Source organism: Ambystoma mexicanum, chromosome 6q (assembly GCF_040938575.1).
Source record: "Ambystoma mexicanum isolate Mex_15411 chromosome 6q, UKY_AmexF1_1, whole genome shotgun sequence".
NCBI lineage: Eukaryota > Metazoa > Chordata > Amphibia > Caudata > Ambystomatidae > Ambystoma > Ambystoma mexicanum.
Window position 1 is genome coordinate 155,919,051 of NC_090937.1, and position 15,578 is coordinate 155,934,628.

The 15,578-nt window shown below is 43.2% G+C and overlaps 1 protein-coding gene across 2 annotated transcripts in view; it reads left to right on the forward strand.

The window, feature by feature from the left end:
- Positions 1-15,578, forward strand: part of USO1 (USO1 vesicle transport factor) — a 1,608,467-nt gene that overhangs the window by 891,581 nt on the left and 701,308 nt on the right. For both annotated transcript variants that reach the window (XM_069630579.1, XM_069630578.1), the window contains 3 exons: positions 12,392-12,502; positions 13,290-13,408; positions 13,912-14,093. In XM_069630579.1, coding sequence (XP_069486680.1) covers positions 12,392-12,502; positions 13,290-13,408; positions 13,912-14,093 — 412 coding nt within the window. The remainder of the gene's footprint in view (positions 1-12,391; positions 12,503-13,289; positions 13,409-13,911; positions 14,094-15,578) is intronic.

Genomic DNA, 15,578 nt, shown 5'->3' on the forward strand with positions numbered 1-15,578 from the left:
CTGCTGAACCTCAAAGTACAGGAGCATGCAGCTAGTCATCAAGATGTCGGGCACTGCATCTTGCACATCCAGATGTGGAAACCTCCATTCAGTCTTTTTGCATATTAGACTCAAGTCGTCCTTCAGGGTCCTGCCGATCTCATGGCTGCTCTGAGGGTCACCCCTATTATGTTATGGTGCTTTTGTAACCCCCTTCACTACTGCTGGAAGCGCTAAGACAGTCTGGTCACGCTTTGTGTTGTGCAATCTAGAAGAACATTGCATGATGCAGACACTTGGAGTGCGTGGGGCGGATTGGAGTGCGTGGGGCGGATTGGAGTGTATAGAATTGCCTGACTGACATGGAACGTTTTGGAGTGCTTGGAAAGTTTGAAAGAGCATGTAACCCATCATATCACATCTCCACGCTTACTCTCTTCTTTACACCACCATTCAACTAGAACACAGAGATACTATGACACCATTCGGTATAACTGTTTTCATACTAACATTCTGACGCATACTCCCCATCACTCTAAGTAAACACTGCTGGTTACACCCCCCCACCCCCGCCCCCCCAGCCAGGCATTCTCCTCAGACCTAACGTAGCCACATTCGGTCTGGATAAATCCTGCCAGAACGAACACTTACTCTTGATCTCTCAACCACCACACCAACCGCTAAGAAGCAGCTATTACACAAATGCAACACCAGCTGCACACACATCCGGTGCTCACACGCACCTTTGACTCTCTCTACTCTCTCTACTGACCTGAACTCTGGTTTCTAAGGGCGTTCAACCTACTAGCGCCTTCAGACCATACCAATGGTTCATAAGGCGCTATATAAATGCAAAGTAACATAACATAACTCTGGACCAAATACTCCAGGCCCTGGACCTGAATGTCTGGCTGGTCCCGTGGATGTCCAGGATGCTTACTTCCATGTGGCTATCTACAGGAGTCACAGGAAGTACCGGAGAGTCAGTGTGGAACGGTCACTACCAGTTAAGGTTCCTACCATTCTGGCTTTCTTTGGCACCCTGGGTCTTCACAGAGCTGGTTGCTGTAATGGTGGCATGTCTCAGAAGGGAAGGCATTCATGACTTTCCTTATATGGACGACTAGCTCGCCTGAGCCCTCTCGCCAGAACTTGAGTTGTGTGGCAAGCCAGAAATAGGACTCAGACTTATGATCTCTTCCTACAATTATTCTGCCCTCTTGTCCAGCTTCAAAGAAAATAAAAACTAAAGGAATGAAAATTAACTTTAAGTGAGAAGTTCCCTATTCCAAAGCCTAATATTCAAAAAAGGGTGTACTTGTCAGGATAAATCAAATTTAAAGTCCCTAGCCCAAATCCAATTCTAGATTACTATGTTTATAGAATCTAACACACAGGTCTGAAGGATTCAATAACTAAAACGATGCTTGACTGCTTCTGTTCCAGGTTTTCTCCCATGTATAGGAAGTTCTTCAGGTGCCACGGTAATGGTTAAATGTATCAAAACTGCATTCAAAATAGTCTTACTTTGGATATTTCAGTCCCTCTTTTTCCTGATACATCTGGGGGTGTTTCCTTTCCACTGTGGGTTTCACACACTTTCACTAGACTCAGGGTATTTTCTCTTGTTTCTCTCTTATCCCTGCTCAAGGGTCTCTTCACTGTCTCCTTCTCCTGTGGTCATTTGACTCTTGTTCCCCTCTCTTGAGGTATCTTCACTTTCGCTCCCTCTTTTGGGTTATCTTCACTCGGAGCAAGGGGGTGAGTCTCTTATGTGACTTCTTTGCTCTAGGTTCACCCTTTCACGCCTCTTCCCTTACAGGAGTAGTCAAGATGCCCACAGTCCCTCCTTCATTGGGGAACTTTAGGTTTCCTAGCCCCTTCCATGGAAGGGGCTAGGCAACACAGGCTGCCTTTCTATCAGCTCTTCTGTATCAGACGAGTGAGGGCCTCTTTTCCTCCTCTGGGTTCAGATGGGCCCTTTCAGGTTTCCCTCTTCAGCAACATCTACAGGATGGTCCAAGTGTTACAATCGCAGGCAAAGTTTTTCTGCACTTGCTGGTTTTTATGGCCTCCTGCATCTTTGTGTTGCCAGAAGTCCACCTATGCATGCGTTATCCCAGGGACTTTTGAGTTCTCAATTGTCTGCTTCAGAAGCAAACATCAGACCTTCTCCAAATCTCGGGTGCCTGGAGACGAGCAATGGTGGCCCATCAAGTACAACCTTCTGAGAGGGTTGTTGTTTTGTCAACGTATCCCCCAAGTGACAGTGGTCACGGATGCATGCATGCCTGAAAGACTGGGGCGCTCACCTCCAAGACCTTACAGTGATCGCCTTGTGGACCCATTGAGTGGGAGGTCTGCCAAGGAGTTCTGGAGGAGATTTTCTCCTCTTGGGTTACTACTCCACTGGATCTCTGCTTCTAGTGTGAACAGGAAGTGCAAGTGGTTCTGCTCCAGGGAACTCCCTTGTGGGGGACTTCGACCTGCTCTATATGTTCCTGTTGATCCGTGTCTTACTGCTGGTTCTTGGAAGGCTACGCCTGTTCAGGTCCACTATGATCTTGATGGCTTGGGATTGATCCAGGAGATTGTGGTACCCAGAGTTGCTGGACATGGCAATCTGTCTTCCCTGGTGCATACTGCAGAGGACAAACCTCCTCTCCCCCTCAAATGGAATCTTGCACTTGGACCTCTGGAGCCTGAACCTTCATACCTGGCTGCGGAAAGGTTGAGGTATAAGGAGTGGGATTTGTTGGAAGATGACCTGAACTTGCTCCTTGCTGCTAGAAGACCTTTCACCAAATCCATCTATAACTGCATGTGGCATAGGTTTTCGACTTGGTGCCAGGAGATGGATCTGCTTGCTTCATATCCTCAGTTTGGGATTTTGTACTGTCCTTGGACCAGATGGGCCTGTGGATTGGTACAGTGAAGGGCTATCTTGCAGCTATTTTGGTCTTCAAAAGGGCCCTGTGGGCAGGGTTCCTTCATGATCCCCACAGTATGCAATTCCTGAGGGGTCTTTCTTATAAGGTTCCTCTATGCCAGTATTATGTTATGGCATGGGATTTCAATTTAGTTTTGACATTTCTGATGAGCTCTTCATTTGAGACCTCCTGTTCCTTAAGGTTGTTCACCCTTAAAGTGATTTTCCTAGTTGCCATCGCTTCTGCTGGGTGTGTGAATGAGCTCCATAAGTTGTCAGTTGAACTCCTTATTTGGTGTTCTCCATGGAGAAGGCGACTTTGAGAGTTAGACCCTCCTTTCTTCCAAAGGTGGTCTCTGATTTACATCTCTCTCAAAAGATCCATCTTCTGGTCTTTTTTTCCTCCTGCCCCCATCCTTCCAAGTCAGAGGAACCTTTCTATAGGCTGGCCCGGGTGCAGGCACTGAGCTATTACATGTCTCAGACGAGAGAGGCCAGTAAAGATCAGCTTTTTGTTGGATAAGCTGGTGCCCATGCTGGCATGGCTGTGACTAAACTGACCCTGTCATGGTGGATTATTCTCTGCATCTTGGTATTCTATCGCCTGACAAGCAAGGAGGTACCTGAGGGTCTCAGGGCACACTTCACCAGAGGTTTGGTGGCTGCTTCTGCTCTGCAAAGTGAGTCCCTGTTCTGGACATTTGCGAGGCAGCAACGTGGGCTTCTGTGCACACATTTGCTAAATATTACTGCTTGGACGCGTGTCTGGTCAGCAGGCACGTTTTGGCACAGTGGTCCTTGAGCTTTCTGATTTAGGTGGTATCCTTACTATCCTCTCCTCCATGTTTTTGTACTGCCTTGGATGTCTATCATAGATGAGGAATCTGCAGGAGGAAAGAGTCAATTAGAAGAGCAAATTACTTGGTTCTCGGTAATGTTCTTTCTGATGGATGTTCCTCTCACGGTTCCTCACAACCCACCCTATCTGCCCCTCTTGGCGGATAGCTGGTACACCTTTGTTCTGCAGTCCCTCTGCATCAGAGTGTTAGGGAAAAGGGGTGAAACTGAGGTTAGTGGGCACAGCACCTCTCTATATACACACTGTCCCAGCATCATGTCGGGAATGGTGCCCGTAGAAGTGTTGGGCAGAGCTGACACACAGCTGTGCTGCTCACCCAGGTGGCCAAAACGTTTTCGAAGAGCAGCTGCTCTGACAGATGTATATCATAGAGAAGGAATCCATGGAAGGAACATCCATCAGAAAGAACATTACTGAGAGGGGGAAGTGATTTGTTCTTTTCAAGAGGTTGGTAATCTTTTCCAATGTTTTTTTGTATAAATGAAGCCAGCTTCTCCTTTGTTTTTGACTTAATAGTGTTTCTCCTTGCCACTGTGATTGCTATATCAGCAGACTGGCAGTGGGCTGAGGTGCAGGTTCCTTGCAAAAAGCTCAGTTGCTAACCGCAGCAGAGGTAAGAGAAGCCATAGAGGAACGGATGCTGCTGACCCCGAAGCTCACCGTCTGCCTGAGAAGGACCACAAGCTACATGCTGATTCTGGGAAACGTGGGAAGGGAAGGCCAACCACACCCTCAAGCGTAGTGTCAGTAAACCTACCCCAGGTTGGGGCAAGCGAAGCCACTGTGGGCTACTGAAAACTGTCCCAAGGCAGAGTGCCAGAAAAGTACCCCAGGGCGGGACGAGAACATCAAGGTGGGTTACACAAACCCGAAACCCAAGGTGGGGTGCCAGATACTCAACCCTGGGCCGAGTGAGAATGATTATACCTTAAGGCAGGAAATGGAACTCTTGAGTTGGGTATGAGATATTAAACAAGAAGACTGTGAGAGCAAACCGATGCCAATATTGGACATAAGAAACCAAGATCCGAGGTGGGCTGAGAAACCCGAAAACCCAGATAAGAGTAATGTTAACTGGAAAGAGCTGAGCAAGGCTCCTGGGTGGGAAACCTAGAGAAAAGACCTGATACTAACCTGTGAATCGGAAAGTAACCCAGGTTGCTGCTTCAAACAAGAGACTGAGGCAAATTATCTGTTAAAGTGTAACATGCAAGTGATTAATCACAGATACTGATATTATAATCCAGCCCGAAGAAAAAGAGAAGGAAAGAAAAGACTTGTTGCAGGGGCTGGAATTCTGAAAAGAGCTAGGAGCCTATAGTATCTATAATTAGTAGAGATCACAGGGAGGGAGGGGGGGTCAGAAGTCGGTCTTTAATCCTAGATTGAGGAATGATCCTTATTGTGCTTTTGTCAAGATTTTCCTGTGTTCAAATTGGTAGGGACATAATCTACAATAGAGTATGTTTTCTGGACAACAGACTTTGGGCCTCATTATAGGTTTGCCGGTATCCTGGTGGAAAATACGTCGGAATACTGGCAAAAATTCCTACAGTTTCCACTGCCGATATCCCGGTTTTACCGCGATAATATAGGTGGCCAAAGGGCGGTAAATCCCCATTCCATGGAGTGCTAGAATTTGCCAGTATTTTCTGCACCAGCAATACCAGCGCCGAAAATACTGGCTGTTTTATGCCGATGGTGGGGGCCTGAGTTACTTCCAGCTCTTTGCTGAAGGTAAGTCTGATTACCCCCACTGGCATAAGTGTACTCTGCTGGTCTGGTAAATTGGCCATATATGATAATACCAGCACTTTATTACTGGGCCGGCAGGGTTATGGGGCCCTTTGTTTTTCTTTACCGGACATCCTGAGGAGCACCCTTTAGACTTCTTTTCTGTAGGTTAGCGCTCCACCCATCAGGGACAGGAAATTGAATATGTTAACCATAAAGAACCCTTAAGAAAATGGCAGAGCATGTCTCCTGATTCTGACTTGCCACACAAGCTATAAATAACTTTGTTGGCTACATGGGGATTAAACTGTTGGGACTTGAAAATTACTGTGGGAATGACTGGCGTTATTTCTGACACTCCCCATGTATAGTATTCATTGGGAATGAAAGAACAGTGTGAAGTTCCACCCCCTGGCAGAGGAAAGGATAAAGCGCTAGTCCATATTGATGAGGGTGATCTGACAAGCGCAGAGCTGGAGATGCAGGACCCTTGTCCTTGGAGGTGTTGCAGAAGAGACGGCATGCGTTAGTTCTGGCGAGCCCGACTGTGGAATGCCTAGAGACGCCTGCTGAACTAGAAGCCAGTAAGGCCCAGACGAGAGGAGGAAGAAACTGCAGAACTGGTGCGCCAAGAGGCGAGTATCTGGGTCACACAGACAGCCCGCGGGCCAGTCCTGCACAATGTGGTGCTGCAGGATCATGTTGCAGAAGCAAAACCATGGAGACGTAATGCCCTGATTCTACCAAGGAGCCCCCGTCAAGCAATCACAGGTAAGCACTTGCTCCAGGGAACTGGCAGAGGGGAGACAAGACCGCAAGCCAGGGTGATGGAATCCATGTCAAAAGGCGTGGTGTGAGTGAGACAAGAACCCAAAGCGGGGTGAGAGAAGTACAATCCCAAGGCTGGGTGAGAGGTGAAGACCTTCGCTGCAGTGAAAGCTACAAGACCCCAAGGCAGGTGAGAGATACCATACACCAAGGTGGGGGTAAGGGAAACCAAAACCCAATACAGGGTACAAGCCAGGAACTGCCTTGGGGGCGAGAACACCAGTAACTGTCCTGATAGACAATACCTTGAACGCTCTCCCATAAAATGGGGAAAAAAGGAATAGAACCAGATGAAAGACACTGATGGTACTTGACTGACCTGTGCTGGAGAGAGAGAGAGAGAGAGAGAGAGATAGAGAGAGAGAGAGAGAGAGAGCACTTGAAAAGAAATTCTGACCACGGGTTGACTGTGCATCAAGGGCAAGGAGCCCTGTAAAGGACAACATACCTGAGTGGGGGCTCATAAATCAATCACTTGCGAGGGCCTGCGTGTACATTTGTTTGATTTATATGTTTTGTTGACAGTGGAAGGGACAGAATCTAGGTTGATGGAGGAATTTTTTGTTTTTTAACAACCTTCTTAACAAGGACCCATTGAGGGTTTCTTTTGTAGAATACGGCCAAGTTCTTTAGAAATAGGGACGGACTAGGTTTACAGCTGGTAATAAAAGAAAGTTGGTCACAATGCCAACTTGACAGTCACCTGATTTTGATCTACCACTACCCTTGTTTTGCTTATTTTCATATGGTCCAGGCTGGATGTGAGCAAGTCTTATTTTCTGCTTACGCGAGAGAAAATAGAAAGTGGCAGGAGAAGTGAGTTACATGATTTCTGCTAGCGCCCTAATCCAATTATGCATGGGCTGCAGATAGCCCAAGTTTTCCTGTTGCCACAGCACTTAAATCAGAGAATCCATGTTGGAGTCTGGAGTTGTGATGGAACCCCTCCAAGCATTTGTAATTCTAATGCCTTGATAGATACGAGGCAGCCTCAGAATTGATGTCCTTGTGCTACAGTTCTGGTCCTTGGATTTTGATTTGGAGGATAGTGGGGGAAACTGCAACTCTTATTTTAAACTTCACAAGCAAAACATCTTAAATATTAAGCAATTAGTTTGGGAGGCTGGCTGATGCAGATCTGTTAGAAGTGCTTACAAGGTTTCTGAGTGTATGGACCTTCTTCCCATGGAATAAAGACCCTTTTGCCTTCTGTTCACATAATGACATCTACAATTGTTAGTTCACAGAAAACTAAACAAAGGTTTCTAGGGCTAAGTGACGATTGTCTGAGCCGCCAGTCACTCGCATGTCTGTACCAACACATGTGTTTTGAGGGGGACAGAGTGGAAGTGACAGAGGAGGTGAATGTATACTGAATCTTGTTCACTAATGTGAAATAGCGTAATAATCTTTAGAGGCCAACCTTTATTGGGGCATGCAGATGCTTGTCCTTGGAGGTCTGCAGTGCATAGACAAAGTGATGAGAACTGATTTTGCCTCTTTAGGTAGGTTTTATGGTCAGCTGTTAGTATTTTATTCCATGTTGAAAAACTGCTAGCAGAAGCCAATCTTCTCGACTGTTCTGGAACCAACTTGATGGCATACAACTCCTGCAGTTTCTGAACCTCCAATATTGTTCTGGGTAGTCCACTTATAGTCTTTGGTTGATGATTGTGAGAAAGAGGGTATTGGTTTTAAGTAATGGGTAACTGTGGATCAGAAATTCCTAAACCACCAATGTACACTAATGGTATGAAATGTAGACTTTGGCCTGCTCTGAGTAGTATGCCACATGACCAATGTTAACTTGTTAAGCTCTTGACATTGGTTTCCATCTAACTTCTTGGCTTTTTTCAAGGGGGTGTGGCTTTTAGTGTGAGTACTGATCAATGTTAATTTATAACTTTTCTTTATGATGAAAATTGTCTAACCTGACCCTGCCGTTTGGACTGTGGTGCATGCAGTGTTGTGCAGGATGAGAAGGCCAGTGTACTGATAAGGGCATCTGGCAAGAACAACCCTTTTTAAAATGTGTGTTGTTGGTCTGTTGGTGTAAAAAAAAAAGCCAGGTTTTATGGTTTCAGATAGAATATACTGACCTTATTATTATATGAACTCAATGGTCGGCATGTTTTCAGCAACATTTTCCTTGTAATTGCAACATCCATGCCTTTTGAGCCTGAGACCCCTAGTCAAAAGGCCGTTCTTCACAGGCAGCATTCTTCCATGCATGAAGGTGGGTTCTTTTCATGCTTCAACTGCCATTGCAGTATCAAATCTCTGCATATGGGACCATATGTTTGTTAAGGATTTCAATCAGGCAATACACCTGGGTCTCAGCCTAGCATGCAATGCACAAATAAAATACTTATTTATTGTGTCTATAGGTTAAATATTCTGAGTGATATACCACTCATATCACACCCCTTCTCAAAATACTCCCAGGTCACAATAGACCAGGAATCAGGCCGGTTGGTAAAGGTAATATTTATTTATTTAAAATTCAAATCAAACATCTGTTTTAATAAATATGGGGCAGCAATCACCAATGTGGTGACAATACAAATCAGAAAGTAGGTAAGGCAGTTGAATTCACTTATAGCAACACAGAATATAAAACACAGGGAAAAGAAATTTTTGACTTGTTGAAAAGATAGTTTTTATGTTAAGATTTCCCTCAACTCACAAAGAAGCAATTCTACACAGATATAAGTAAGCAGCAGGTATTCAGGAATATAGAACAGTGTACAGGGGTGGAATGCAATCTTCCCTCCCCAAACAAGAGAGAAAAACGTTTTGGAAATTGTACACTTGTAAAATGACATTCGAAAATGGCTGAGTGAAACAATGAAAAGTGTGAAAAAATCCTTAAATTGATATAAATTCATATGGGAGAAACACTGAAAAGAACCTAAGTAGGGGTTCATAAACCAATCACTTTCTTTCACCATTTGTAAAGTGATGCAGTGGGGCTCATTGGAATGGGTCACAATATCCCACATGTTGATTGTAAATTGGAAGATGTGGTCGTTTTCATGTATTAGAGACACGTCAATTTAGTTGAGGCATTGCAGTACTTCTATCCATGTCTTTGAAGGCTTACAATGGAACGTGGCGTTGAATAGAAATTGGAATCATGGAGTGCTTTGGTTAAAGAAGTGACATGTGTGCTTAAATTAAAGACAGCTTTGATTTTTTGAAAATATTCTTTACAAATAATTTCAGACACTGTTTTACTTTTGCCACACCCTGCAAGATCAACATCATTGTAATGGTTAGGCAACCATTTTTCTGACTGTTTTTTCTACACGTCTGGATTTTGTAAAAATCAAAATGATTAACACAAATAATAAAAAATTAAAAAATAATGTCAGACCTCGAATTTTTTTAAATGCATTTGGTTATAAAAGTAGATTGGGTCACATAGTGAAACTTTGTTCTTGCATACTTTTAGTAGGCATATGGACCTTATACAATCTGGCATTCAGCTATAAGCTGGTTCAGTGTGAAGAATGTCTCTTTAAAGTGCGAGAGTGGCTGCTTTTTCTCCTGTGTCAGTTGTTGAACCTCTGAACCAACAGCAAGTTATCCACTGCCCTATTGGATCAGTTGTCTTGACTTAAGAAGCAGCACAGTGGGGGCTGGTCATGAAACCGAACACTGTTGTATTTTGTGATTCAAGCTTGGGGCTGGGTATTCCGTCTTCGTGGATGCTGGTTAAGGGACCCTTTTCCCTTTACTGGCTGCTTGTGATTAAGTTGAGCTATTGGATTTAAGTGATATCTCAGAAGCGTAGATTCCTGTATCTTCTGCCAATGAACACTATAAGAGTGTCTCCTTTGTATGAAATATTGAGAGTCCATCCACAATCCTATTACCAACATCGGTTTCTGGTCAAAGTACTTCAGTTAGAGTAGGAATAACTGGGAGGGGATTTGGAATGAATCTGCTTGTTTATTTTTGCTTGGGTAAAAGACGCCAGCCGCAGAGTTCCCATTGCTTTGCTTATTTTATTCTTTCATGTACATGGCCAGTATTATCCTGTCCACCTCCTGCTCCCCATAATTTTATTTTCCCGCTACATTCCTGTATCTATCGGGATAAATGGGTTTGCTACACCTGGCTTTCTTGCCAAATAAACCTGCAAAAAGACATGTCAACCTGGCAGTAGACTTCAATGAAAAACCTGTTTAATATCAGATGGGCCCTTTCATATCTGTTTTTTCCTACTGCCTTGTTGGCACCAACAGCGCCTTCATGCTCACTGGAATCCTTACCCTTTTCTTGATCATCTTATGTTTCTTCTGGCGAAGGCTGCAAGCATGTAGAGTAAATATGGGTAGTGCACAACAGTCGTTCGGGCACACCCTTTCCATCATTCATAGGTCGTCACTATTCGGTTATGCACAACTCCTCATTTCAGCAGGGCTCTGTATTGTATTGTAGTTGTCATTTATATAGCGACTTGTGGTAGGAACGGCTTTGAGGGCCGGAATCCAGGTATGGGAAAAATCTAAAAGGCTTTAAGTGCTAGTGTGCATTTGGCCAAGATTAGGAATTGTCGGCTGGCTAGGCTCCAATAAGCCACCCAAGAGGTGAGGCATGTGGGCGGGTGCTGAGGGAGGTCATGACACAGCGCTACTGCAAAAGAAATGTGTGCTCAGCTGGACTGAAAAATGTCATCGGTTGTCGCTGTATTCCAATGGCTGAGGTGATGAGGGAAGTCTGGTGTAAGGGTGAAGTCATTGCGTGTCCAACTAGACCACATTTTCCTAGTCGTAGCTGCATTTTAAAGCGTGTGGATGGATAGCTGTGCTTGTGGCAGATGTTCACCTAAGTGGTGCATTTGTACATGCCTTAAGCTCAGACGGAAGCTTATCCTTAATCTCGCTGTGTGATCCGTTCATCTGTGTGAAGAAGACAAGCTACCTGCATGTACTATTCTATGCATTATGGCAGGCTACCCTGAATGGACCAGCTATCTTCTGCAGTCTTTCAAGCACGGACGCCAGGCTGTCCCAACATCTAAAGTCAAGGATTTTCTAGCACAGTAAATAAGCTACCCTTATAATCTTGCTCTACATTTTCTAAATTCCATAAGAAGCTAATATTTGGGCATTTTCTACGGCTGTAGCAAGGGTCTAGAAGTAGGACAATGCATCTAGATTCGGAACATAAAGTATTGGGGAAAAATGCACCTAGATTCAGTGCGTACAGAAGAGGGAAAATGCACCTAGATTCAGAGCATATAGTAGTGGGGAAAAATGCACCTAGATTCAGAGTCTATAGTAGTGGGGGGAAAATACACCTAGATTCAGAAGAGACAGTAGAGGGAAAGCATGCACCTAGATTCAGAACACACAGTATTGAGAAAAATGTACCTAGATTCAGAGCATACAGTAGTGGGGAGAAATGCACCTAGATTCAGAATTTTATTTTGGTAATGAGCCTGAGGAAGACACCTCATTTTCCTTGAAAAATTATCTTCTGGGTACAGAGGGGATTTGGGGGGGCTTGCAGAACTATGTGCGGGGTGCTGTCCAAAGTTGCTCCTTCAAGGCCCATGTCCTGCTACTTAGTAGATGGTGCAAGGGACGACAACCTATACAATCATTAAGGCATCCATTTGAATGCTCAACTCATGTCTTTCTGTGGCCAAACTGTTTTTTAGAGCTTGTCAAAGGTTTTTCCACTGTGGGGTTGTAAGAAAAGTTAAAAATAGTTGTGAGAAGCTATTTCTCTTTGTTGAAACAGAGCTATTCATACTGCTTACAAAAGACAAGGCTTAAAAAAATGTACCTTCTGGCCTCTAAACTTACCAGTATTGTTCCACCATTACTCTACCAGTACTTATTTTGTTTCAGTTTTTGAACCTGCACATTTACTGGTTTTTGTTGCCTGGCATTTGTTTATGGCTCTTGTACTAACCCCGTTTTGTGTGCGATTGTGTAACGAGCATATGGTATGCAAGAGATGGAGTAGCTATGCATTCATTTGGTGTACATACTGTGATCTTGAAGACTTAAGATTTCTCTGCTATATGCATACACTTTCTTTTGCAGGGGAGCAAGATACAGACGAGAGTTGGACTGTTAATGTTGCTTTGTACCTGGTTAAGCAACTGTCCTATTGCTGTTGCACATTTTCTTCACAATCCCAGGAATGTTCCCTTTGTATCCTTTCAGTTAAAGCATTAATGCTGTGCAGGATTAAGCAATACAGTGAATTTGTGAATCCTAGGTCACTGTTAAATTACCAAGCTTGGTCATTCTTGGTTGATGCTCTCAACTGTAAGCATTCCTGCTTAATTTCCATGTAGGTTGAGGGGAATTATTTAGTGTTTATCCCTGTAGAAGATAAAGCATTCCAACGATAGAAAGAAATTGAAATTTGTATTGGTGTTTAAATAATACACTTTTCACACTATCATAAAAATGTATACGCATAACACAATACATTCTTTATACAATATAACAAAATCCATAAATATTACAAATGTGAAAGTAATAATTCATATATACTTGAAATGATTCATGAAAATATTTCACACGCACATATTTTGTCCTGTGTTGACCATCAGTTTTGAAAAGTAACTAATCTTGTCTATATAGCGTCCCAAATGATGTCAGTTACTACATTCATATCAAAAGTGTTAACAAATGTATTGCATACTCATTGTTCAAGATTGTGCATTTAACTTGATATATGTATGAAATGTTGGTGTACATGAAATAAAGAAAAATAAAATACTGTGACTGTTCAGTATTGTAGTGAGCTCTACAGAAGCTAAATCACCTTGGTTTTAGCACATTGTGTTTAATGCAGTATTGATTATCATTTGCCTGCTGTGCTGTCTCAAGTTGATTTTCTCGAATAGTACAAGAACAGTTTAGCTGGCTTTTTGATGGTCCTTTAGACCGTGTTTGTGATGATGGGGATGTTCCTTTACAAGAGTCGCAGCTTACTGGACAAATCTCAGAGAATCTTGGAGAAGAGGAGCAGTTGGTTCAAGGCTTGTGCGCTCTACTGCTGGGAATTTCCATTTATTACAATGATAATTCTCTTGAAGACAATACCAAGTAAGAACCCAATATCAAGCAATGCAGTCTTTTCTAGCACTCATGAAGTATTTGTTTTTGCATTTCATGAATGAATGAGTATTTACATAATACATTAAACTGTTAACTTTATTGTCTGTTACTTCATAGACCACTATTGGCATCTGTTTTGTAGGTCATCAGAGAGTCTGTGATTTCTCCATCGTATCATAACTTGGGATATAGGCAGTGCTGCAGGAACTGCCCACCTCCTTTCCAGCAAACCTTTTGGTGTATGGTTCTATACTTCGAAAAGATATTGTTTGTATGAGTCAACATATTGCTACAACCTCCATGGCATCCTAATGTAATATGTCCTGGGAACAAGTTGGCCCTGCAACTTATCCTTGGGTCGATCTATGGAATTTATGAAACATGCATTCAATATTTACATACATTGTCACTTGTATTGTGTAGAATTGAACTGCACTTCCTTTACTGCTTGGACTGACGAGACATGATTCTTGTATCTTATTCTTTTTTAGAGAAAAGCTAAAACAGTTAATAGAGAAAAGAATTGGAAAAGAAAACTTCACAGAGAAACTGGGCTTCATTACCAAGCATGAGTTGTACTCCAAAGCTGCTCAGAAACCTCAGCCAAATTTTACCAGTCCAGATCACATGATATTTGATCACGAGTTTACCAAGTTGGTTAAAGAATTGGAGGGTAAGTTGCATTTATATAATATGTTGCTTGCAAAGTGCTTTGAAGCACGCTTTGTAACAGAAAAGTAATTTACGTGAGGACTTTTTTGTGCATCAAAGGATGAAATGGTGTCCCTTATTGTTCAACTTTCTGTAATGTATTCTTACTTAATTGAAAAGCTGTTTACATTTCCCTATGTCTTCAAATGATTCTTGCAATAACCTTAATATAATTCTCGTTTTCTTTAAAAGTAAAAAAAAAAACAAAGCCTTTCCTTTCTTTTTTAATACTCTACTTCAGTAGTTCTACTAAAATGGCACTTTCGTCTTTGAGGCTGAAAGAACGTGTTCCTATAATGAACTGCCCCACAGCAGATAACTCACTTCTGTTTCATCTCGTGCATTCGTCATTGAACTGTGTCGCCTCCTCATGACTTAGGTTTTAGTGAAAGGTAAACTTTTGTGAACTGTAGGATTCTTCTCACTCTACCCTCCCAGTTCTTAACCAAAAATCTCACAGCTAAACCTGGCTTACTGGTGGTAATCGCAGGGTCTACAGAGTTTGTAGCTGGCGTGACGCTTGTTATGGATGGCCTATTTAAGGATTTGTTAAAGTATGTCTAAAATAATAAACTGGGTAAAAAGCAAACTTAAATGGTTGTCTGGATTTATCAAGGTTTATGACTCTCAACCTAGAAATAAGACCCAAGAATATATGGCCTATAACAACTGTACCTTTCTTGCTGAAAATTCTGGATAAGGCCGCGTATTTACAGATACAAGCCTACCTAGAATTACACAACATCCTGGGAAAAAGACAGTCTGGTTTTCGCCCAAGGCATGGCACAGAGTCTGCGTTGCTCGACCTAAAAAAACAACTTCTAAGAAATATGGACAAGGGCAAATGCGCCATACTCCTACTCCTCGACCTGTCGGCCGCGTTCGACCAGGTCGACCATAAAATCCTAGAGACACACCTCACCAACACGGCACATTTCTCCAGTGAAACCACCACCTGGATCTCCTCTTTCCTGGAGGGCAGAGCCATGAGGGTATTCTCAGATCAAGCCTCAGCCACCCCTTCCCCTATCAACTGCGGAGTACCACAAGGTTCCTGCACCTCCCCCACACTATACAACCTATTTACTCTTCCCCTCTTTAACGACTTAGAACAATCCGGCATAACCTTCACCGATTATGCTGACGACACACAAATTCTTCTCCCGTTATCCGGGGATTATGAGCAAGACCTCAAAACCCTACAAAGCACATATGCTATCATCCATGCCTGGATGGCAGCTAATGGCCTTTCTCTCAATGGAGACAAGACTGAGATCCTAATAGTGGGCCCTAAAGAAACTCTTAACAAACTAGACAGTAAATACAGTAATTTCAAAATTGAAAGCTCTGTTATCCCAGTCTCTACAGCGGTGAAAACTTTGGGAGTCTACTTAGACTCAACTCTGTCTGTGGATAGACATGTCAGCTATATCTCCTCTTCAGCCGC